We start from the raw sequence: 25,705 nt of genomic DNA, 5'->3' as shown, positions 1-25,705 counted from the left end.
CTCTAATTTTTAAAAAATTATTACTTATAATTTAAAAACAAATTAGCAAAAGACAACGCACCAAACCAAACGAGTGATTCTGAGACAGAGAGGATTTGTGCGTTATGTGGTCCCAAGCCGCGTGGGCCCTACATTACTTGAGGCATGACTTTAACTATTTAAGCGAATCTTAAGCTTCCTCTGCTTTTCCATCAATCGGTCTTTTTTTCTTGATTTCTGGTGAGATTTCAGATAAAAAGAAGAAAAAAATATTCCCTCGCCGGAATAATCACCGGAGATAAAGAGAAAGAATGGCGTCCCTGAAATTTCCGTCGGAGATTCTCGCCGTCTTCATCATCATCTCCGTGATTCTCTTGCCGATTGCTCATGCGCAATCGTCTTCGCCAGCTCCCGCACCCACCAGCGACGGTTTGATTTATAATAATATATAATCTTCGATTAATACGAAATTAAAAGAAGAAAAATTTCATTTTGGATCTAAAGAATCATTTTAAAAGAATGTGATTATTGATATTGTTTTGATTTTTGGTTTCTTTTTGGCAGGAACATCGATAGATCAGGGGATAGCGTATGTTCTAATGATGGTGGCTTTGGCGTTGACTTATTTCATTCATTAAACTGATGGATCCTTCAATTTGTTCTTCCTCCACAATGGTTTTGTTTTCTAGTGTTTGTGGTTTTTTGTTTTACCTGTGACGTGAGATTTGTAGAAAATTAAAAGGGAGTTAGGTTTTGGACATCATCATGCTCTGTTCTGTTTTTGTTGGTTGGATTATTCTTGTAATTTCTTTCTTCTTGTTTAATGAAACAGCGTAATTATAATTATTATTCATCTTTTTTTTGTTGAATAATGTAATGATTAACTAAAAAAAAAAAAAAAGGAATCGTTATACTCTTTGTGCTCGCCTCGGCTACGTGCTGTTTCTATTATGCATTTGGTATACGGCTCTTTCTTATTCCGTTGATGAAACAAACTAAGGCATAGAATTAGGCAATGCTTGAAAGAATGCAGCGCATATTATAATGCCATTAGATTTACATCTTCTGTTTAGTTTAAATACGTCGTTCTAGAGTCTTAATTTGTTCTTCACCTTGCTAAAGTCGCTGTGAGAGAGCTTCTCCACCTTGCTAGTCTGTCGCTAAGTTGGCAACGGTTACCAGGCTTCCAATGCGTGTATCGAATCAACACTCAAATCGGCGTTGTTTATAATGATTTTATTCATGTTTTAGAGATTTTTCTCAAAGAACTAATTTTTTTACGTGAATTTATTTGTTAAATTGTAAACATTCATTACAAATAATTGGTTTTACAAAAAGTATAATCTATGAGATTAGTTTCATGAAAAAAAAAAAAAAGAATAAAAACATTGAACCAAAAATCCAAACGAAATTCAGTCCAACATAACTGTAAACTTGTCAACTCACGGTATCTAAGATAAGCGATGACGATCTTGAAAAGCCAAGGAGCAAAAGGAAATCAACATAAAGACTATTGGATAACAATTGAGTGCATAAAACTTACTAAATATCAGAAGCTCGTTCACTGGAAACTCGAGGAGAACAACGCTAACACTCATGATATATATGTCTTCAATGCTATTGATCATAGACCACCCCCTCGTCTGATCAAGGCTCTTCCAAACTCATCTGAGATATAACATTGAATGGAATAATGCTAACATAAAGGGCTTTAGACCATCTCATTCAATAAACTTTTTTTTGGGGTTCATAAATTTTTTTTAATTAATTTTTTTTATTAAAAAACCAATAAGAAAAACTCATTTTTTTTCCGTCTAATTTAAAGAGGATATGTGGCAGTGAACCCCAACCTTCGGGTTTATCCTTAAGAAGCGGTCTCGCAACATTTGAGCTTAATTTCCATTTTTTAATATATATTTTGCATATTTTTTGTTTCCTGAAACCTTTAACATACCTCAATGGAAATGCTCTTACTAGCTCTTATTAGCTCTTCCAAAAACAGAGAACATATGAGACACAAAACCTCCAAGAAGCTTCACCATCAAAGAGTTTTAAAACAAATTCCAACATCCTCCTTAAAATTCACCTAAAATCATCAAAATAAAAAAAACATACTAACAAACTCAATTCAATCAAAATATTTCATCAAAGACACCCCTAAGTGAGAACAGAAATGCACTTATTACATGCATTTTTTTCACGCATATCTCACCGCTCATCAGCATAATAACAATTGATATTAATTATCTCAATTCTTTATCTAACTAATTTTCTTATAAACTTACTACAGTTTTCGCATCATACATTATTTATATTCTTTTCGGACCGTAACGTCAACTTCCAAACAGCTTGAGGAGAGGCAAAAGAAAAAGCAATATATACAAACCTGTTCAGAGGGAACTCATAGAAGGACTGCGATTGAGTTTATAAGCTGCAGATACGGATTCAGCAACACCTCCAGGGATAATATGCTTGAAAGGAGAGTGATTAAGCTCAGCCTGAACAGCTGCTTCTGCGTCTTCCCTTGTCACTGCCCTGTCTCTCGTTACCTTTACATCAATCTCCGCCATGACGTCTCGGAGTTTCGTCTTCTCATCTTTCTTCTCTGTTCTCTCGTTTCGAGCAACCGCCGCCTTCGCCACCGTCGTTACACCACCACCGCCTTCGCCTCCGGTAGCCCTTGTTTCCACCTCTTTTATCGCAGCCACGTCGGTTGTTTCCACCGGTTTGTGGCCAACATTTATAGCCGCTGCTTTTAGAGCCTCCGTTAAGGTCGTCGATCTTCCTACAAGTGCTTCAGCTGCCGTGGAAAATTGCTCTGTAGAGCCTACAAACTTTTCGTATATCATGATACAAAATATGAAATATGCGTTTGCGATTACACGTACGCGAGAAACAAAAGTTTCATTAGTTGTATCATTGTTCAAAAATAGTAATATCACTTTTATAAAATATTTTCAAGAAAATGAATACATCAAACACAAACGACATGTTTTCATTTAGCAAAAAATTCGTGGCTCTCGAATTTTGTTTTCTTAGCAAAATACACACGACATAAAACATACCATTTATTTACGAAAACAGACCTTTAAAACTACTACACACTAGACGTAGAAAATACAAAATACAAAACAAACATTTAATAACCTATATTTTTTTTTTCTTTTTGTTGAATATATATATTACCTGTCTACTATATATATATATATATATATATTACCTGTCCACTAGAAGTAGACTGAGAGACGCTAAAGTGCTCTTCCACAGAGACGTTGGAGATAGTTGCACCATCCTTTGAAGAACGCATCGTTTTAAAGTTCTTCGATCTTCTTTTGGTTTCTCTTCTTTTTTTTTTTGCATTCTTGTAGATTTTATAAGAAAACGGTTATAAAAACAATGATACCGTTCCGTTACGTTGCTATTTAACTCGACACGTTGGCTTTTAACAGTCCACGTGGCCATACGAGGATGTTTATTGGAGACTGGAGAGTGACCTTTCGATGCATTGCTGAGACTGAGAGTCTGAGACCAACGGGAAAAGACACAAGCCATGAAAGATATTTTTGGGGCCACTAGAGCCCAAATAATTAACACGTGCATAGTCCGTGCCAAATTTGTTTGTTTCGCGTTTCCGGGTCGGGTGGATTTCAACCCGTTTCCGAAATCAAATTCAACGGAGCGCTAATTTTCAGTCCACAATTAAAGTGGGAATTTTCAGGAAGAAGACGAAGTTATTTTTTTTTCCTTTTTATTACTTTTCCCTCTTTTTTGCTCGTCACTTTATTTGGTCATGAAATGGGAGAAATGGAGATCGAAGAAATCGAAGCTGTTCTTGAGAAAATCTGGGATCTACACGACAAGCTCAGCGACGAGATTCACTTGATTTCGCGGTCTCACTTCCTCAAATCCGTTAAACCAACAGCTAGATCGGAGAAGAGGAAGAGTCAAGGGAATTCCGGCGAAGAAAAGCGACCGGGTTATGTCTTCATCAAGGGATTCGCCGTCGACGATAACGACTCCACGATTCAAGAGGCCAAGAGCCTGAACGCAATTCGAACCGCTTTGGAGAACCTCGAAGACCAGCTTGAGTTTTTCCATGTGAGTTTCGTTTTCTCGGAATTGATTTGTGTTTGACATTTGAGTTGATATTAGATTCCCTGATATTTTCAAAATCGATAGACGAAGGTGCTGTGGAATTTGGGGAAAATAGCTTGTTATCTTAGGGTTTTAGCTGGTTTCTGAACAGAAAACAGGCAAATCCTTCTGCTAAATGACTATTCAACGTCTCTAAAACTGATTGTATCAGCTTGTTGTTTGATGAAGTCATTAGCTCGGTTTGCAGGTAGATATTGTCAGATTCTTATGAAAGCTCTTAGCAACATTAACTGACTTAAAACTCTCCTGCTTATAATAACAATGGCCGATTGCTTTCTCCATATGAAGTTGCATAGTTTTCGTTCTTGTAGACAGAAAATCATCCTACAGTGCGGTTCTGATGATTTTCTAATTTCAGACTCTTTGTTCGTGGAATCAAACCTTTAATCGATGTGCGAAGGTGATGAAATGACAATAAAATTTAGATTCAGGGGGTTGGAAAAAATGCTATAGTCTTATGTAAGACCAGAAGAAGTAGAGATGTGTTGAATCCATATTGCAGAACGCTATAGACACTTCGCGATTATTATACTCGGAAGAACAAGATTGTAGAAGTTTCTTTGCATATATAGAAGACTTTCACTGATATATCCTTTCGCTTTGCCACTCAATAGAGTTCTGGTCAGTTTCATTATGTACCCGTTTACAACCTGAACCTGAAATCTTACCATTGGGTACACCTATGAAAGACACTATGTAAAACTTCTTTCTCTTTGCTCTGCAGACTATACATACGCAGCAACGAACAGAGAGAGATGTAGCGGTTGCTCGGCTTGAACAAAGCAGGATATTGCTAGCAATGAGATTGGCTGAACACCACGGGAAAAGCTACGGAGTCTTAGAGGAAGCTCTTGCATTTGTTGGGAGCATTAAAAGTGCAACTCATTACGTTTCGCCTGATCAAGTTTACAACTCTCCAAACCCAACCGGAGCAAACTCTAGTCCTTCTGATGGAAACAAGTCAAACTTTGTAATCAACGCCTTTGCCTCGACCTTGGGTTTTGCCAAAAGAGCACTTGGATTCAACCATGTGAGAGGCGTGCTTGGGAACGCTGCTATATTCGCCATTAGCATGGTCGCAATGCTGCATCTTCACCAAGTGGCTACTAGTGAACATCATCTACAGAAGAAAGGAGACAGGTTTTACAGAAAGCAGCAGAGGAAAACATACAGAAGAGAGATGGCTTCATCTGAAATAAGTTTGGACCATTTGGACGTGATGATGGCTCGTGGTTAAGACCAGAGATTGAACTTGTCCAACACGTGATACTCAGGTTACATTTGCTTGCAGCAGAGGAATAAAGGACAAAAAGTGAAAACAAAGAAGAGGAGAGATAGTTGTTTGCTCTCTCATATGATCTTCTGGGTTTCGTTGTTATCAGCAAAAAAGATAAGAATTTGGAGGCGAAATGTTGGAATTTTATGAGCTGAGCTAATGGGTTTTGTTTTTTTTTTGTTTAATATTTCTTTCGTTGAGATGCAAATATTGTTGTTCCTTTCTTCCTTCTCGTTTTGACTATAATTCACTGTGGTTAAAAGGGTTGTTTGTTTTGTTTTGTTGGTTTCAAGTGTGGTTAGGCTTTTTTTCGTAATCACAAGTTAATGAGATTGTTTAAGGTTCTCTTGGATCGCTCCGTGTATTCTTGACAAATTCTCTTGTTGACATAGGGAAGACTGGCGAATGTATTGGGCCACTATTTGCCCGTCTAAATTTCCTTAACTATGTAGCCCTAGTTAGTTCCATTATAGGCCCATTTGCTTTGATGTCGCATCACTCTTACGTACGGTGTTATTAAAGTGGATGAACATATATCGGTTTCGTTTTTGATAGGACAAAAATTATATCGTTTTCTTGAGGTTGTATATGATCTGTGTTTTCGAAATTATTTGGGAATTTTCACAAAGGTCCAAAATATCCATGATGTATAACGTGTATATTCATAAAAACAATTAAGTGATTTGTTTTTGGTTATATTTATTTGAGTTTGTGATGTGAACAAAAGCAGGAGGGATAAGGTATGAATGAAGCTGATAAAAGGGAAAAATTATAATGAGTCCAAATTGGTGGAATGAAGGAAACATTAATGTGAATATAGCAAAAACCTTTTAACATTTGTTTTGTCTCTTTTTCTTTTTCCTTTTTCTTTTTGGGTTCACATAGCTTTCTCTTTAGAGAGACCCTTTTTTTTTTTTTACATTAGACTCTTATGTTATAGATGATTTGTTCTTTCTCTTTCTATCTTTGTGTGCTGTTCCTTTTTCGTTTTGTAAACATATGTTTTTCAATGTGATTAGACAAATAAATTATACCCAACGGATCGTGCAAACATCGTTTTAGTATTTGTAGGTCCCGGTTTGCATTTTGGGAAATGTCACTCCGGTTTTTCTGTGTAAATAGGTCAACCCAATATTTTTTTGTCTACAATGGTTGAGACCGCAGACAAAATACCTTTCACATTTAGACTACATAATATTATACGATAAATCATAGTAGAAGATAATATAAATCTAAATGTTTTAATTTCCACATTTAATTGAAAAAAATAGAAAGATAAAACATTTTTAGTTTTATTATTGAAATAGCATAACAATATATAAAGAAACATCACTTACGATTTTGTAAGATTGTGTAATTGAAAAAACTAGAAAATCACATTCGCATTTCGTCAATTTGTCAATTTGTCACTTTACAAATATGAATTCACTTGTGAGTTTGGTGACATTCGTTGTCTCCCTGTTTCACGGTTGAAAATTGAAAACTTTCTTTTTTTATATCAAGTGAAAACTATTTTTAGTAAGGCAACAAATGGTAATGATAAACAAAGTCATACTTGTAATCCTACAACATCATCATAGTTGTATTTTATCATTTTTAATCCTTCTGTTTTTAACTCGTTCAAGAAGATAAGACAATGATCGCTCGTGTGTAGTTAGTTTATAAAACGGGATACTATGAAAATAATATAATTAGATATTCATTATCAAATGCTGGTTATAGATTGAAAAGAGAGGGGTTAGACCAGCTAATAATTATGAAATAGCCAAGTTGCTTCATAATGATACGACAAAAGCTGATGTAACGCGCGGGTAGAAAGTGTTTTGCCACTTCTAGACAATTATTAACAGATGGGTCACACTATATATTCTTTCATAAGAATAACAGTGTAAATCTTGTCTTGTCGAGCAAAATAAACAGTGTAAATCTTGAAGCAGGCCGACTAGTATTGATAGCTTCTCTGGATCCAACTCTCAGAGAACATGAATTACATGTTCGCGTACGTATGAAATCTGATGTGTGTCCTGTAGTGTCATCCCTAGCTACAATAAAAATGTAACAACATATAATATAATTTTGATACATGGCCAAATCGATTGTGGTGGAGCACCATAGATTTGTATGATAATTCTATTAGAACTTAGAAGTAATTTTTCACATATATTCTACAATTATATGATGTTGTAACACATTATCGGGTTATCCATATAAGCAAAGTGTATGTTAACCTTGAAAAGCCCGTGAACACTAAGTATTTTTGTAATTTGATACGTTTATACTCTATATACCAACTGACCATCTATAAAATCGTAGTAGAAAAAATAATTTCTTTTTTAAAATTCATTTTTCAACCAATTGATGTACCATACATTGATTCAAGCATAAAATTCGGTTTCTTAACTGCAGGATAAAATGATTGAACAAGAACAGAAATGTAACTATTAGAGTGTATAAGATTCATAGAAATGCTAAGTAGAGATCATATAATAAGGCTTTTAGTTATTTTAAAATGTGTGTCTTTAGAACTGATAATATCTACGAATAATCAGACATTCAGACATTCAGAGAGACGTTTTTTAAAAAAAAAAATCAGACATTCAGACATTCAGACATTCAGACGCCTTTTATGGATGATCCGACCCATACTTCCACCAACAAAAACCATAAAAGGTTTTTTTTTTTCTTTTCCATTTTAGAAAAATCAAAAACACGTCTCGCCATAATAACGAACCTAAGTACTGACGTGGATGGTGAAATTGGACACGTTGTTCTGAACAGATGGGCTTTTCTATTTATACTTTAGAATCATGTGATTGTGCACTACGAATTGCAGGGCCCATAACCACATCACGTGACCTTGTACTCTCAACATCCTTTTTCTTAACGACGAAAAGAGTTTAAAAAATCACAAAATAATTGAGTAGTTTAGTGCTTTAGTGATTGATATATTAATTTAATACTGTGTCATCTTCTGTATTCACCTTGGTGTGATATTGGTGTTATGTTTATGGGATATTGGTGTTAGGTTTTTCTAAAAATACTTCGATTCTTCATGCTTGTACTCCGAACACATGACCATATGATTGGACGGATCGGAGAGAGTAGTTTTTTTCTTATGAACTGGGCCAAAAAGAAGTTTGTGGTTCAATCGATCTCATCTTCATCCGGTTTTCAATATTCCACATACCGGAAACGAGAATCATGAACCAGATGAAGATTTGATTGTTCAAACTCGCCAACACACTACTTTCGACAACATTTTCTAGTCAGTTGTGGGTTTAACATTTTGGTTATTTTTGGTTTAGTTGGAATATGGTTACCTTTGTTGTGTGCTTAGAATGTAAATATTACTAAAAATGAAATGTTTGTAGAAAAGAACGAGAAAAACTGGCGCAGTTTCTACTTGATAAAATGGGCCCACTTATGTGTTCGACAACAACCCCAAAAAACCAAAAAAATTATTTTATTTTGTCGGCCCCAAAAATCAAATTTGAAACTAAAAAACATCGTGTGACTACTTACTAAATCAGAAGCTGTGATTTGGTTCAGCCGTTCAGGGTAACAAAATCACACGGCTTCAGAGTACGACACGTGTTTCGCTTTAACATTCGCAGTAGCTGATTTGATTAGTCAACGTTCTCTGTGTAGTGTGTGTTACACTGTTATGTCTTTTTTTCCCCCTCTAGACTGTTATGTCATATTTTACCTTATTGAGATTGTATATCATTTGTAGAGTAAGGCTATCTCTTTTCTTTTTACTTTGTTGAGATTGTATACTATTTAGTATTTACAACGTTATACATCCATTACCGACCAAAAAAGGTACAAATTTCAGAAGATCTTTAATAACAGAAAAATGTAAGATACGCAGTTATGATAAAAGGAGGAAATAGATAGGGGACCATAACAGTTTCAAACCAAAAATAAATCATACCATGAATTGCGGCTAAAATTTACCCACTTGTGGAAAGGAAAAAAAAATACGAAGGCCTTATTGTGATTTTTTGCCTTTTTATTGCAATATCTGCCAAAAGAAACAAACAAACACAGTCACCTTGCGTTTGTACATGCAAACCTATTTAGTCATTATAGCCTGTTAGTTCGTTATAACCTATTATTACGTCGTTGGAATTTTTATTTTCTTTCTTTTTTGACCGTCGAAAAATAGAAAAATCGACATGCAATATTCATGTGGAAAGCTGCAACGTGTTTTCGTTAGACCAAATTATGTGATTTCCCATGCACATGAAGACTAAATTGCGGCTCAACTCAATCAGGACAGAAGCAAAATAACATTTAACTAATGTTCTAACTAAGATATGTATATCTCAGATTTAAACTTCTTTACATTCAACCGAAATTAAGGGTTTTATTATACTCCTTTTCTTCATAATTATTTGATGTTTTAGAATTTTTTTTTTAATTCAAAATTATTTGATGTTCTCACTTTTTAATGTAAAATTTAATGAATTTTTTTTGTTTTGACCTTTTATATTATGCATATTGTTTTCTTATTGGTTGAATTATATTTAAATGAATTATAAATAATGTTTTTAATGTAGAAAAAATAAAAATTAAATGAATTCTTAACCTGTGTACAAAAAACTTAAACATCAAATAATTCTGAACTGAAAAATATTTTATTACAATGATTGAAAAACTTCTATACTTAGTTCATCTCGATTTAATTCTGTTTAAGTTGGCTCTCTTTATATGGTCTAGTTTTTTTTTTTTTATTATGATTTGGCGTCTACTTTTCCCTTGCTTTCCCTTATAGTCGTTATCGATCAAGCTTTCTATCGAGCCCTTGATCGCGACAAAGCACTCTCCGAGGGCATGGAATGTCTAATTTTTCGGTCAGAATCTCGACAGTAATGTCTCTGTTAGATTTTCCGCGTAAATCATAAACTAAAAGTATAAAGTTGGCAAAATATACCTGACCAAATGTTCAAGAAAAAAACCATACATGAAGACGCGTGATTTAATATTTTCTTATTCTTTTTTTTTTTTGTAAATCACCAAAAAGGGCAAATTAGCTGGAAATAGATAGCAACTAGCAAGACGGCTCTGTGAACTCCAAGCTGAGACAACAAAAGGTGTATTAAAATCGTAAAATGTTATTTTTTTGGCTAATGTTTTAAAATCGTATAGTTTTTTTTTTTCTGTTGATAATATTGACTAGGTCACGCTAATTTCATATATGCACTGTTCTACGCTTATATATTATTTTTTTATCTATGTAGATAAAGAAGAATTTTAATACAAAGAAAAATTTGTTCCATTTAATCTGTTATGAGTTCAGAGTTAAGTTAAGATTTAAATTTGTTGGAACTTGTTGGTGATAAGAAAGGGGAAATTACTAGACAGGTAAGACAATTATCGTTTTTTAGTTTCCTATACACAAGTGCTCTTTCTTTGCTCTTCGAAATGACATTAACTAGAGATGCGTATATGTACATATAGTATACTGTCCGTAAAACTATATAATTATATATGTATCATGCATGAACGTACGGTGCTTATATTAAAAAGGTTAGAATTAGATGGTCGATGTGTTTATTGTCTATATCTGGTGGAACTATGTGGCCAGAACATATATTTACTACGTATATAAATAGTTATTCGAAAATAAATAATTTTAATTAATGGTTTTTGGATTTTGTATGAATCTATAGTGTGACAAAAGTTGTGTACCTCTTTAGCAGTGTTATATGAGCCTACCTAAGAGGCCAGCTCAGTTGGGGCATTCACGTTTGTCAATGTCTAGTGTGTCCTATCCTCAAATTTTAAATAATTAAGATTTTTTTGTAACATAGAAATTTGACGTATTAATGTTATTTTTTATATGCTGGTGTACATATTATATTAACTAGAGAGGCCAGCAGAAATCGATTTTCATGTATATATGAAAGGTTTATATTTGTTAATTAGGATTTGAATTCCATTTCGTTTTAAAAAAACGATAACAAATTTGACAAAAAAATTAAAGACATAAACGACTACTGTTCGACTTCGACCAACAAGTTGAATAACAAATCCGAATCAGGCTTTATAATTCAAATGTGCTTTGTTTGATCAAATATAAAGTTACTACCACTATCAAATATAGAAGTATATAGTATGAAGCGATTGTAAATTCGTTAAATTTCTTATTACTCTATAATATAGTATGTCGTATATTTTGTCATTAGGCTGAAATTGTCAATTGGTTAGACTATATTACTATATATAAGTTATGTTTTTTTTTAACAAATATACTATAAGTTAAAATTGCTTCCTTTGTTCCGCTATATATGAAATGCTTCAAAAGCTTACAAAGTTGGTCAATGAGGTAGGGGTCTAGGTGCTGCTACACATCATGCCAACAAATAAGATTGGTTTAAAGTCTTTGACCAATCTCTGTCCATTAGCAAATCTCTGTTCATTAGCAAGTTTCGTTAGTGTGTTTCTTTTTTTTTTTTTTTTTGTATTTGCAGATTTGTAGTGATACTTTGATCAAGTAATATATTATATCTTCTGGTCAAGTAAACTCTTTTGAAATATCCAATATAAATCTTCCAGTACCAGTTTCGATTGGAAATTGGGATCTTCAGAATATAGACTGTGTTATTATTATTTTTTGTGTGATAATATTAGATTGTGTTATCTTGCTTACACACACCTAAACGGGTTGAGTTCTGATGACTGTGGATGCCACGTACGGTCATACAAACGATTGTAAGCAATAAGAATTACATAGAAAGGGCTAAAATTTAAAGCTTAAAAATGCCTCAAAGTAATTCTAAAGGTGAAAAAATAAAGAAGAAAGTTACCTCAAAGTGTAGGAATTTGTTAAGATACAGTTCATTAAAGGGAAACCAACTTGCATATATATGGTGACTTTTTCGATACTCCAAAAAGGGGAACTATATATGCATATACATATTGAAAAGGAAAAATTATGAATGTAACGAACACGAACTCACGTGAGTAGAGAGACATCATGATCCTTACTCCTTAGCTTCCATGTTATATAATACACTTGAATTATCTCTAGTTTAAGATATCCTTATCAAGCATGCATCATTGTACAGATATATTAATATATTATGTGTGCATGTATGGATTTTTTATATATTAATATTATGAATTAATTACAAGCATAAGCACAGCCATAATCACTCGTTTATGGATATGTTAGTTTTAATTCAAGATCAATGGAATTAATCATGATTGTTACATGGCAATATGGCATAGCTTCAAAACATGTTGTCCTTTGGTAAATATGAATACTGATAGCAAAATTAAATTTATTAAAGGACAGTTTTTTTGTCAGTCCAATTAGAATATTGAATCCAAATCACGTAGCTAGATGGTAATTAAGTAAATATGAAATTATAACAAAATTCTTCTAATTTAAGTTATCCTTACCAAGCACACAAGCACAGCCATAATCACTCGTTTGTGGATATGTTAGTTTTAATCCGTTGGGTTTTAATACAAGATCAAACGGAAATAATCATGACTGTTACATGGTATAACTTCATGTTTTCTTTTAGTAAATATGAATACTGGTAGTGAAATTAAATTTATCAAAGGACAGTTTAGAATATTTAATCCAAATTACGTAGATGTTAATTAAGTAAAATCTAAAATTATAACAAAAGTCGTCTAAATTTTCGAAGAAAATCAAAATAGTACATGGATTAAGAACTGACACTACAAAAAAAAGTGTTGATAGCATCAAATAAATTATATCAGAAAAATAATTGATACTAATTAAAGTCATTTATTTACAAGTGACATAAATTATACAGTATTAACATCAGTTAATACAAATGATGTTATTATTAGTTTATATGGCATCGATTGCATAAACTGATACTAATTTATTTTAAATCACATCACTTGAACAATATTGATACAAAACCAAATTTTACATCATTAGATAATTGATGTATATATTAGCATCACTTGAATAAAATAATGCAAATTTTGTAGCAATTAAAAAGTGATGTCAACAAAGAACTGAATTAAACAATTAATATATTTAATTTAATTTGATCAAAACTTATCTGTCCCACATCGGTTAGGAGAACTTGAAAGGAGAGAATTGTTCCTCTATAAAATAAACTCATCATTGTTAATAATCGTATGATTTTATTAACTTCAACCAAAATCTTCGACATAAAAAAAATATTTTTAATAATAATTCTAGTTAATTATTGTATAAGAGTTCACAAAATATATTTATATTAATAAAAAAACAAAAGGGATTTTATATAAATTTTAAAAATAAATTAAAATTTATACCAAAATAGTTTTTTTAACATCAATTATTTATAATTGATACAAATATTAATATCATTTATAATAACTGATGTAAAATTTAATATCACTTAAAACAATTGACATATATTAATATCAATTATTCTAATTGATGTAAATATTTAAAATATTTACATCAGTTATTAATGAACTGATATAAAGTATTTGCATCACCACTTTCAGAATCATTTTTTTAAATGATGTAAAATTCTTTTACATCAGTTATAAATAATACAAATAAATAAAATAAATGATGTATTATGATGTTTTTTTTGTAGTGATTACAGAATTCACATTCGGAATCGATCGGTCAAGATGTTAGCTTTTTCATTTTGACAATATATGTAAGACATATAAGAAAATTAATTGAAGTAGTTCACTTTCCTTGTTAACTTGATTTTAAGGCATATATCAAAAAAAAAAAAAAACACTTGATTTTAAGGCCGAAAGACTATGATCACCATGTTTATCATGTGTTATATATCTATTAGAAATCATCATTTTTGACCATCTATACCAGAAGAAAAATAGAGTAATTAGACTACAACTATTTTGATAGATTATGTTACTTATGTATATTTATTATGTATACATATATGTTTCATTTTGGTAATGATTTTTTTTTTGAATCTAATGTTAAATTATACTCAAAAGAAAAAATAACGTTTTACAAACTTTGCTTAGCTTTGCTATTACATTTCAAAGGGAAAAACTACTTTGCTCTTATCTTGAGGCAAACCAGATCTCTAAGCCATCCTCGTACTTCCTCACACCATTGTTACGGATTGAGCAAATCTGATTTTTAACCAATTTGTCAATCATCCTCACCATCCTGAAAACCGTCGAAGTCTTCTCTCTATGTTTCCGATTGTTTCGCTCCCGCCAGATTGAGTATATGGTAGCCTGGAAAGTGTATCTGAGTAGGAACGTTGTAGTGGATTTAGGAGCTTGAGTGATCAGTGTCAAACATCGTTCCCAGTCCCACTCGAACTGTTGTCGTAAAAGTCCCTTGACCAAGTGCTCCCAGATTGCCTTCGAGAAAGAACAAGAGAAAAACAGGTGATCTCTTGTCTCCATAGGATCCTTGCAGAAGACGCAAGCTGTATCAGCATTCGTATTCCAGCGTTGAATCCTGTCACCTGTCGCCAACCGGTTTTGTGCAGCTAACCATACCATGAATGAGTATTTTGGAGTGGCCTGGGAGAACCACACACCTCTATACCAATTCACCTTTGGTCTAACTATTCTGATGTGATCCCATGTATCTCTAGAAACAAATTTCGGTTGCCACTGTCCTGAATGGCTTTTCCATTTCATTTTGGTAATGATGGTGTGATCATTCGAATTAAAAGGCTTACGGGTGGAGCGGTTAACTTCAAGATATTGTGTAAAATGGGTATAAAATAAAATAATAAAAGCAATGTTATATTATGTTATTGAATAAAATAAACGCTGCTAAAATATAAGTACTACTTTCTGTGTTTATGTAACTGAATAAAGAACAATATGATAATTCCTAATGAAGACTAGTAAGGCGTACGTATGATGTTTCTGTCTCGGCCATAGCAGACCAAGTGGTAACCTTATTGAAACCCTCTTGGGACAACGTCCTTTCACGTTACAAAAGCGAAAGCCAAAAAATAAATAATAATAAGTATATTAGTATTGCAATTTTTAATGTTTAATGAAAATACGTATATTAGGCGGAGAAGAAAAATATACAAATTACAGATCGTATTAAATGTGATCTAAAATCTAAAATTTAATGTCTATGTGTGAGCTTAACTTTTATCCACGTATATATATATATATATATATACTTTTTTGAAATATGTTATGTGCATGTCACCACCTACTTTTCTCCGACATTGACCGAATTTTCAAATAAAATCTCTTATACTTTTCACTCGTTATTGTGTCTTTAAGAAATATACCAACCGGCAAGAAGCCAACAAGCCAACACGAAAGTAGAAAAAACGACTTCCGAACCTTCGTTGCTGTTATAAGTTCAAAGATAGTTCAGATCAAAAGAAAGTTAGAAGATGGTTGAGCCAAAAGAAAGTTAGAAGATGGTTGATAAAGCGTGATTATTTACTTAATTTAGAGGTCTAATAGTTGAACGAAAGAATTTACGGTTATGATCCGCCTCGTGATTATCTGGTAATCGTCGAAAGACGAAGAAACCGAATTCCCGGATCAATTGTTAGATTTCTTGCAAGCTTACTTGTTAGTTTTTTGATAGATTTTTTTAACGATTTGGATCGATTTAGTAATTGGTCCAACTTTAGTTAAATTGTGTGTGCATCCGGTCGGATTTACTTATCGGGTCGATTTTATAGTTCGGATCAAGTTTATATATATGCAAATTCGATTTTCGACTTTATAATTAACATATTATATGAAAGATGACTAAAATGTAGTTTGCAACTTTTTTTCCCGAGCATGTCACCATTGTTGATTTGTTGGTGTGGATAAAACTATGTTTTCGATATTTGGCATGTATAGCTATATATAAGGGTAGCAACAACCATTTTTTCTTTTAAGAAAACATGAAATACAGTAGTAATTTGTTATTGAATTGAGTTCCGAATTTGATTTATTTACGATGCTCAATGGTTTACAGTTATTTTGTTGGGAAAAATGCAACATTAACTTATAATCTCATTAAGAATTGTATGATGTCGTATTTAAAATGAGGATTGATCAAAGAATATTGATTTGATTTTAGTATACCATCTTGAAAAACTCCACATAAGTCAGATTGTAAATTATATAGGCATGGAAGCGATAAAAGATTTTTAAAAAAGAAAAAAAAATAGACATCGGCCAGTTTTTACACCGATGACTCTTCAGCATTGCAATAACATATTTCATTAATATGAACTAGCATATAGACTGAAATAACTTCACCATATCACATGAAAACTTTTAATACAGATTCGGGAGAGAAATTCTCTCTAAATCATTTCTCCGATTTGGCATTCCAAGAGAGCAACATTGTTTTTATGGCCAGTGCTTGACATTTCTTAACGTTGGCACTATGTTTCTATTTATTGCATGTATGTTAGTCCTATTTGAGTTGTGATGAACAAACGCAAAGCGGCTAAGGGGATTCGTGATGATTTTTTATTGATTTGCAATGTCTACATACACGATATCTTTAGAAGAAAAGGAAATTTACGAGATAATACTTTCCTAGAAAGAGTAAATGAATATACAAAAAGTAAATGAGATTTGAAAGAGGAAAAGAGATTGTTGATTATACACTTGATTGAGATCTTTGATTATTCTCTTTAACATGTTAGGATCTCAAACATTGTATGAGAGGTATATCCCGGTTATGCTCTCTTCATATTAGACTCGGTTTAACGGTTTAGTTGCTTTGGTTTATGTTTACTAGTTAGAATGAAATATATTTTTAAATTTCTTTTAATAAGCAAGCATATACATTTTCTTACATTTTCAGAAAATTATGTTTAGAATAAGTCTACAACTTTAGAAAGAATTCTTGAATTATTTTGAAAAGTGTTATTAAAATATTATGAACATTTTCATAATATTTATTTAGTACAAAAAACATAAGTTTGTAATTAATGATGGTGGATTATAGGAGGATTTTGATAGTTGTTTTTTTTTAAAAAAAATATATATATATGTATAATATTGTATTTTCTAGAACAACAGTTAAATAAAAAATTTACTGCATCGAAATTAAATTTCAATGAAAAAAATTATAAATATATGTTAGCTGGGTTGTATATGAATTTCTTATGAGGCAAATATTTTACATAAAAAAAAATTTCTTCTTTTGTTTGATAACCATAAAAGGAAAAATCTTTAAATATATAATATATTTGATTTAATCGATACTTTTGAGGGTAATATTTTTTTTCGTATCTTCCCCAACTTATCAAAAAGAGAATTTATGAAATCCTATATACACTTTCTATAAATAATAATATACTTACCAACATTAAATAAAAATAAAAGAGAGTAAAAATACAACATCTCTTCTACTTAAACGAACACATAAATCAGACCAAACCCAAAAACTCCCTCAGTTCACTGGCCACGACCGTAATTTGCGCCTCATAGTATGACATTCACAAAGAGAATGCCACTTTGGCTTTTCTAAATTAAATAATTAACAAACTAAATAAATGCAGATGCTATAAATAATAGGGTTTAAAATATTAAACACGTTCGTGCAACTAATAACACATTAGTTCAAGAATAAGAACAAAACTCATTAACTATTTTTCCACTATTTCTCCAAAACTGTTTTACAAGCTCCTGACAACACTATATTATTAAAAATTAAAAAAGCTCATTAAATAAATTAGGGAAAAAAACATCAAAATTTTTCAGTCGAACCATAGATATTTTGCTGATGGTTACTCTTCTCGGTCATGGATATTAAACGACTAATAGATCCGATACCAATGAATCATCAAAATCACTGAACATTGAGCCAATATCTTTGATACTTGAAGAACAAAACTCATCTCCAATGCTCATACTTTGACCATCCAAGAACATACTTTGACCATCCAAGAACATATCATTGAAGATAATATCATCATTTTCAGAAAACACCTGAGCCATTGGTTGATCGAATAATGAAATCTCCGGTGGAGATTCGTTGAAATAGTTGTCGAGAAACGGAGTATCCAACGGAAACGAATCGTCGGATTCGCCGGAACCGGTACCAAACCCGGTATGCCACCACGGTGCATCTGAAATTTCCCGTTCCGGTTTAGCTGATTTAAACGGTTGTTGTATTTGTTGCATTTCTTCGGATGATCGGAGATTGAGAACCGATGTAGGAGACGAGAGATGGTGAAAATCTTCGGTTGACTCGGAACTCGACGTTGTTGTTGTCGTTGTTGTAATGTTGCTTTCCGGTTTATCAATAACCGGTTCTTCTTCTTCTTCTTCTTGAGATTGAGGCGGTATAGAGAAATTGGTTAAAGCGTCCGGTCCACGGAGTCTAATGGCGGCGTTATCGTAAACAACGGCGGCTTCCTCCGCCGTTTCAAAAGTTCCGAGCCAAATCCTCCGGCGTTGCTCCGGATCTCGAATCTCCGCCGCCCATTTTCCCCACGGCCGTTGTCTAACGCCGCGGAACTTCCTCCCGTTTTGGCCGTAGGGAACTGAGACCTTGAGTGGACGGTGCCGGTACGTCGCCGGAGATTGAGTTTCATCGGAAAGTCTCTTCCTTTCCTTCATTGAAACTCCCCCCGTGATATTGATGTTGTTGTTGCAGGCTGGCTCGACTCTGATTTCGTTGATGAATCTCCTGACTCGTCGGCGAGGAAAGAGAAAGTCTTCTTCTTCGTCACTTGATGAATCGGTTGCGTCGGGATCGGTTACACAGACACGAACGGTTCTCACTGAGTCAGGTCGAGTTTCGCCGGAGAGATTTTTTGCCGGTGACGGTTTGGTGTATTTAGTGACTGATGTTTTGTGCTCTGTGTACTTGAGTGGTCGAAAATCCATGTATTCGTCCATCAAAAAAAGAAAAAAAAAATTGATTTTTGTAATGTAATCTCTCTATATTCGCATCAAATGAAAAAAGAGAATATAAAGGAAGAAGAACTTGCGATTCAAGGAAAGTTCTGGGTTGTTGAGAAAGAGATTTCGAGAGAATCACAAAAAAAAAAAAAACTTGTGAGAGATTATCACGAGAATTTAGTAAAAGTGATAAAAGAAAAGTGAGAAAAGATTTTCTATTGCTTTCTCTTTGATGGGGGAGAGACAGTGATTTCTAAAGGATTTGCAGAGTATGTGAAGACTTTCTCAAGCTCACTCTTGTAACCTTCATTTATAGGATTTGTTTGTGAGAGTCTTAGCCGTAATTATTTTTTTAATATTTTAATTTTAATTTTCTGTTCTTTTCCGGTTTCCGCTCCTCCACCAGTGGCATTTTCGATATTATTCATTTTAAACCAGGGCTACTTTCGGAATACGAGCGGTGTTTAAAAATACGGGACGCCGCATTCATGAGAGCAAGTCGCATGGTGACACGTGTCAATATTAGATATTTGGCCCTTTCTTGTTGCCTATCGTATGTGCTGAGTCAGCGCGTGGCTTTCAATCTTGAACTTTGCGATTCATGTCACGTGACCCCAAGATACCCGGTCCCGGTTTTTTTTTTTTTTTAATTTACTTTTTATCAGTAGATTTTTTTATAATAATAACAAATTACTACTTCTCAACAAATTTTTTATTTAAATCTTTTTTTTACTACTAGTTGTTCTCACTTCACTGGCTTTGACCGACATGTATAAGTAATTAATGATGATTGTCGGGGGTAATTTCGTCCTTCTAAACTCTTTCTATTTTCAACTTGTCACGTACTCATGTTTTTTTACTTTAAATGAGTCTACAACTGTTAAATCTTTGTTTTCATAAATGCTATTTTTCAAATTTGAATACGTTGTATCATAATCATTATGATTCTTCCTAAATCTGAAAGCAAATGATATTATTTTAGGTAATATAAATGTTTATTGAGGAAGTTATGTAATTGTTTCTATTTACTTAAATCAATTAGAGGAATAATATCTGTAAAAAAAAGATACATATTATATGGTTGTTAAAAATCTTACCATTTTACAGCTAGAAGTAACGTGGCGAGCAACCTAGGATTTGCCGCCATTTATAATTCGGTGTGGTACGTCTCTAGGCTTTTTTCTGTACTCTTTGTTCCCTCACGCGCTATTCCACCACTACTTTCTCTACGTGTTTTTCACGCGCTAACAAATTTTTTTTTTATCAAAGAACAAACTGTTTTTTTGTTTTTTTGTTTGGTTTAAGAACTCTTTGTAATACAATTTTTCAAAAATACTACTGCATTAATTATTTTACAAAAATTTAGTAGGTGCTAATCGAAAATTATATGGATTAGCGCCTAAAAAAAACATATTTTATACAATAATAATTAGAAATAGTTTTTAGAATCTTTAAATATTATATTTAATCTAAAACGAATTACATTTGATGGTTTAAACATTTTATTTCTTGAGTATTTTAAAGCACTGTTGATATCTTACGATCGAGGCTTACATTTTATGGTTTTTCCTCAAATTTATTAATGAAAAGTATATTAATAAATTTGCTAGTCATCTTCTTCATGCGATCTGAAATTCTAAAACTTTAATTTATAGCCGCCGATCTTTTTTTACTTGATTTTTAGTTTTATACCAAATGCATTTCATTTTCAACTATGTCTAATATAAAAATGGTAAATCTGACGTCTACACTTCTATTTCAAGCAGTTAAAAAAATAGAGACATTAATATTTTCTGTATTTTTAGTACAATTGAGTATAGTTCCGACAAGATTTTTTCATCCACGAATAGTTGGTGTCTCCAGACTCCATGGCCTAGCCTAGCGGCCATGTTTTAGAACATAACTATTGTTATTATCATAACAGTTTTTTAAACTTTTTAGTATTTATGAATAGTTTTTGGCATTTTTACTTGAGTTTTGGAGGATCAAAATTGTTCTTAGATTTTTTGGAGTAGAAAAGTCACAAATTCATGTAAAAAAGTGCTAGTATTACATCAAATACGGTGAATATATAAGCTATAAACCATCACACTGCAAGTCTTCTTGGATATGCTGTTTAACGTATGTGCTGACTCAGTGTGTGGCTTTCAGTCTTGAACTTCGCGGTTAGGTGACGGTCTCTTCTTTTAGTTTTGTTAATAGACTTTATAATAATAATAACAAATTACTAGCAAAAAAAATCTTTTCAGACATTCACAAAATTATTTTTCAAAAAATAACTTTATTTAATATCTCAACGTACTATTATCAAAGTTGTCTTTGAGATTTAAAATGTTAGAAACAATAACAAAATTTGGTAATGCATTACAATTTATTAAAAATGAAAAACTTGACATTTCAAAAATTTATAAGTTCAACGACTCCAAACACATGCTTAATGAGTTGATGAGATTGTATCAAGAGACTAATTCTAGCCATTCTTGTTTTAGATATATAGTATAAGAGAACAAAATCTGTTATACATTCCCTATAGATAATTTTTTGACGTTTTGTAACAATATTTTTTATATGAAAAATGAGTTATCTTATGCATGTAAGAACTTCTGAACAGAATGCAAATATTAAAACTACACCAAAAGCAGTTGAATCTAGTTAATATGTGATGTGGATTGAATTGATTATGTCTGAATACAAAACCATATTAAACAGAATATTAGAAACATATAGAATCATCAATTTGTATAAAGTTAAAAAGAGGTAAATAAATTGGTTGAACTAGCATTATTTTTGCATAAAACTACCTCCAAATATACTCTGAATACCAAAAATATTTTTTTTTTAAAGGAGAGATACTTATATACATACATTTAACGAAGTACACAAAAAAAGATTTGCTATTATTCAGATTGTTTCTAAACTTACACGCTAAAAAGCAATCCATATACATAATTAAATAGAGGAAATGTGCAGAGAAGAGTTGTACAAACTACTTAAAATGCATAGAATTTAAAACAAATGCAAATTCAATGTAAATACGTGAAGAAGTTATAAGTTAAAACATAAGTCATTTAACCAAAAAGTCAAATCTTGTCTAAGATAAACATCTAGGCACGACTTCGAACATAAAAACATTTTCATGCCTTCATATATATCATACATGTCTTCCCAATTTTGATCAAGGGGCCAAAGGTATACATATTCACAGTTTTTCATGATATTTTTTATAGAAAAAAAAAATACGAAATCATGTTAGGATTAACCAGATGAACATGCTATGAAATGGTACGTTGATATCAAATGTTGTTTGATATACTGCATTTTATTAATCGTATTGGTCCATGAAAAACATTTTCACATATTTTGTATAACAATGTATCATTAGGTTCACCTTCTGTCCATTCTTTACTTTTTCAACTAAATATCATCCTTTTAAGCTGTAACCAAAATTATGAACTACCATCTCAAACCTAATACATAAGCATCAATTAACATTTTGGTCAACCATTGATCAAATATTTTTCCACATACGTCAACTATTTAAATTTTTGATTTTGATTTTTAACTGTAGAAATCTATTTTATGGAATCGATAATTAAATTATTCTTTGAAATAAAGTATTGTCGTTTATTGGGTGGAAAACTCAATTAATCTATGATTGAGACCTAAAGACTAAAGAAAATACTGAGAAATTAGAAGTCCACCAAGCTCCAAGCAGCCGAAAGCAACAGATGAATAACTACTAGAAGTCAATCCCGATTTCCTGAAGAACGGACGGATAAACCGGTTTTCCCGTTAGTGACAATTGATAAAGTAATGACACTTTTTTTAAAAGAAAAATAGGCATTTGGCTAATTGATCACAAATCCATAACAATTAAGAATGAAAAAAAAAAAAAATATATATATATATATATATATATGAAAAATCTGCACAAAACATATTATTGGAATAATCTCTAAAATCCATTGCAAACTGTTTTTGCAAAACTAACGATATTTTCTTTTCTTCGAACCCTTTTTCTTTTCGTTACTAATATTTTATTTATTTAAAATTCGTTACTATAATATTCTTAAGACAGATTTCATGAACTTTCATAACATAAAAAAAAAACTATCTCGGTGTTGGAAGATACCACCATATTATTAATTATTTGACATGAATTCTTTTTTAAGAAAATATTATTTGAAAGGTATATATTTGCATCTTTGTTATCACCGGTTTTTTTTTCAAACATCGAAGTGATCTCCGATCATCATTGCAGGTTCCATTGCGTACCACTAACATCATAGTCTCAGCTGATCATGCATATAAAATCTTTACTAGTAAAAATATTTAGATTTCATGTCCAGTTACATGTTTTTGTGGACTAATTTGCTTATATGTTGACGATGGGTTGTTAATCAAATACTTTATAGTTGTTTCACCATCGTATTATTAATATATTTGATTCAAATTCGAGAATGTGCATGTATGATTGAGTTAGTGTACGTGTGTCCAATTATATATGATAAAACAACAAAACAAAAAAAAAAACAAATATGTTAAATTGGTCCGTTTTTTTTTTTTTTTGGGACAAATGTCCGATTCGATATTATGGCTATAAAATCAAAAAGGAAATATTAACAAGTGTTTAAAATCGATTAAGAAACTTTTCCGGATATTAAAACTCAATAAAAAATGTGCAAGATCCATCCACACATTTATTCCGTACTCTAACATCTCCACTCAAGACTAATGATATACAAATGGTGCATAATAATGAATTTAAAGAAGTGAATTCGATATCGTAACCAAGATCTCTTGCATCACATTCTCACTCCTCGTTTAAGATTCTAAATTTTCACGTAATCGTTCTTGTACCTGCAACTTAATCAATAACATTAGTTTTACACTGTTTTGAGATTTTATTATTAAACACGGTAAAATCTGTTTAATTTTTTCTTCATTTTTAATGGTAAAATCGTAAAAACTATAAAATGTCGATCATGACAGTATTTTTTTTTTGTTGCCAAAATCGATCATGGTACTAGGTCCTTGTTCTCACTCATGAAAATATGTTTCATATTATCAGAACTATGTATAGCATATTCTGGAAAAAAAATCACATACATATGTCCTAAGTTTGTTTTGCAGTAAACACTTTGTATAGCAACTATTACCAGAAAAAAAAAAACAACGTAAAAGAAAAAGGGACGTAGGCAATATGAAGCATGAACGCGGGCCCCCAAGATCTAGAGAGTGAGATTGCTTTGACCACATATAATAGATGCATAGGTGTAACGCATCCTCACACGTCCACTTCTGTTTTGTCTTTTTTTTTTAATTCCAAACTTGCCCTTTATTTTTCTTATTGTATATATTTTTGAGAAATCGCTATGTTCTTTTCAAAACCATAAAGTTCTGGTGAACCAAGATAAAAGCAATAAAGTTCAGATTGTAAGAATTTCTTACAAAAATTTGTTATATTATCTTGTTACGGCCAAAAGTAATAGTTAATTTATTACAATCATTTTTTACATTCTTAAACTTCTCTTCCGTGTAAGAAAACAAACGAAATTACTGTACTTGTTGCCATCTTTTATAAATTTTATTTTCTCATTTTCATTATTACAATTTATTTGTTCTTCCACATTAAATATAAACTTATGTGTAACTCTATAAATTTTAAATTCTGGCTCATAGAATTAAAGCGATTTTGTAGACTGTTATGATTTTTGTTTGTCTTTTTCATTAAAGAATTTTCGTTATTTATTTCGTTACACTTTAAACGGTGTCGAATGTGACACTCTGATCCATCGCTTTCGATAGGAAGATATTGAAATCTAAAGAAACACATGCTTTTTTTATTTAGTGTGTATCTTCTTAACGTTTAATTTGTTCGCCAATAATTGCATGTTCCGTTAACGAAAACAAATCCTATGTTTGTCTGCAAATAAAGATTTGAAGTCGAAAATAACATTCTTTTTGACTGTTCTATAAAATCACGCTGCAACAAAAGAAAATGCAGGTTTATTATTATTATTATTTTTTGAAAGAGAATGCATGTTTATTTTTAGAAAAGCTAAAAATACGTACGCTTAAAGAAATGACAGTGGAGATGGAGTGGACAAGAACGATGGCGAAAGAGTACAAGAAGAATTATCAAATGCTTAGGCCGTGAAGACGCCTCACGGACGTGGCGGTGCGGTTTTTAAAAGAACCGCTTGCATGTTGGCATGTTGCCCTTCAGGATTGTCGTAACGCCCCTCTTTAGGTGTGCTTGTGCTTGTTTTTTTGAGGCTGTTCTTACTTTACAAGTAAAAAACAACCCTCAAAAAGCCTGACAATTTTTTTACTAGTATATATTTCACCGGGTCGATACATTTTTAAAAGTTGTCTTCGTTATTATAATCAATACACGTTTTTAAAGTTATTTTTTGAAATTTACTTCAACATTTTAAATTATTGATCAAGTGGTAATGAACTATACAGGTT

At 32.0% G+C, this 25,705-nt stretch overlaps 5 protein-coding genes across 6 annotated transcripts; 2 read left to right on the top strand and 3 right to left on the bottom strand.

The window, feature by feature from the left end:
- Positions 1-118: 118 nt before the first annotated feature.
- LOC18017870 (arabinogalactan peptide 22) lies at positions 119-825 on the top strand. The gene is made up of 2 exons (XM_006401663.2): positions 119-408; positions 544-825. The coding sequence occupies exons 1-2, from the start codon at positions 291-293 to the stop codon at positions 615-617; spliced, it is 192 nt and encodes a 63-aa protein (XP_006401726.1). The 5' UTR covers positions 119-290; the 3' UTR covers positions 618-825.
- A 1,544-nt stretch (positions 826-2,369) lies between these two features.
- LOC18017869 (late embryogenesis abundant protein 49) lies at positions 2,370-3,321 on the bottom strand. Of its 2 annotated transcripts, none has more exons than XM_006401662.1 (2): positions 3,200-3,286; positions 2,370-2,813 (listed from the first exon to the last, which is right to left on the bottom strand). In XM_006401662.1, the coding sequence occupies exons 1-2, from the start codon at positions 3,284-3,286 to the stop codon at positions 2,370-2,372; spliced, it is 531 nt and encodes a 176-aa protein (XP_006401725.1). The 2 variants fall into 2 exon arrangements, 1 of the variants encoding a protein (XP_006401725.1); XR_002899685.1 differs by having other exon boundaries at positions 2,690-2,806; positions 3,200-3,321.
- A 391-nt stretch (positions 3,322-3,712) lies between these two features.
- Positions 3,713-5,726, top strand: LOC18017868 (plastid division protein PDV1). The gene is made up of 2 exons (XM_006401661.2): positions 3,713-4,077; positions 4,859-5,726. The coding sequence occupies exons 1-2, from the start codon at positions 3,775-3,777 to the stop codon at positions 5,369-5,371; spliced, it is 816 nt and encodes a 271-aa protein (XP_006401724.1). The 5' UTR covers positions 3,713-3,774; the 3' UTR covers positions 5,372-5,726.
- Positions 5,727-14,440: 8,714 nt separating this feature from the next.
- On the bottom strand, positions 14,441-15,034 carry LOC112086499. The gene has a single exon (XM_024155456.1). The coding sequence runs from the start codon at positions 15,032-15,034 to the stop codon at positions 14,441-14,443; it is 594 nt and encodes a 197-aa protein (XP_024011224.1).
- Positions 15,035-18,051: 3,017 nt separating this feature from the next.
- LOC18017867 (ethylene-responsive transcription factor CRF3) lies at positions 18,052-19,288 on the bottom strand. The gene has a single exon (XM_006401660.2). The coding sequence runs from the start codon at positions 19,226-19,228 to the stop codon at positions 18,134-18,136; it is 1,095 nt and encodes a 364-aa protein (XP_006401723.1). The 5' UTR covers positions 19,229-19,288; the 3' UTR covers positions 18,052-18,133.
- Positions 19,289-25,705: the final 6,417 nt, after the last annotated feature.

This window comes from Eutrema salsugineum, unplaced genomic scaffold (assembly GCF_000478725.1).
Source record: "Eutrema salsugineum unplaced genomic scaffold, Eutsalg1_0 scaffold_2, whole genome shotgun sequence".
Lineage (NCBI taxonomy): Eukaryota > Viridiplantae > Streptophyta > Magnoliopsida > Brassicales > Brassicaceae > Eutrema > Eutrema salsugineum.
The sequence above is the reverse complement of the archived record's forward strand: the minus strand, read 5'-3'. Positions and strand labels throughout refer to the sequence as shown.

Coding starts and splice junctions, on each gene's coding strand:
- LOC112086499 (XM_024155456.1), bottom strand. CDS start 15,034: ATGAAATGGAAAAGCCATTCAGGACAGTGGCAACCGAAATTTGTTTCT.
- LOC18017869 (XM_006401662.1), bottom strand. CDS start 3,286: ATGCGTTCTTCAAAGGATGGTGCAACTATCTCCAACGTCTCTGTGGAA. Junction 2,814..3,199: donor AGTCTACTTCTAGTGGACAG/GTAATATATATA, acceptor ATATACGAAAAG/TTTGTAGGCTCTACAGAGCA.
- LOC18017870 (XM_006401663.2), top strand. CDS start 291: ATGGCGTCCCTGAAATTTCCGTCGGAGATTCTCGCCGTCTTCATCATC. Junction 409..543: donor TCCCGCACCCACCAGCGACG/GTTTGATTTATA, acceptor TCTTTTTGGCAG/GAACATCGATAGATCAGGGG.
- LOC18017867 (XM_006401660.2), bottom strand. CDS start 19,228: ATGGACGAATACATGGATTTTCGACCACTCAAGTACACAGAGCACAAA.
- LOC18017868 (XM_006401661.2), top strand. CDS start 3,775: ATGGGAGAAATGGAGATCGAAGAAATCGAAGCTGTTCTTGAGAAAATC. Junction 4,078..4,858: donor ACCAGCTTGAGTTTTTCCAT/GTGAGTTTCGTT, acceptor TTTGCTCTGCAG/ACTATACATACGCAGCAACG.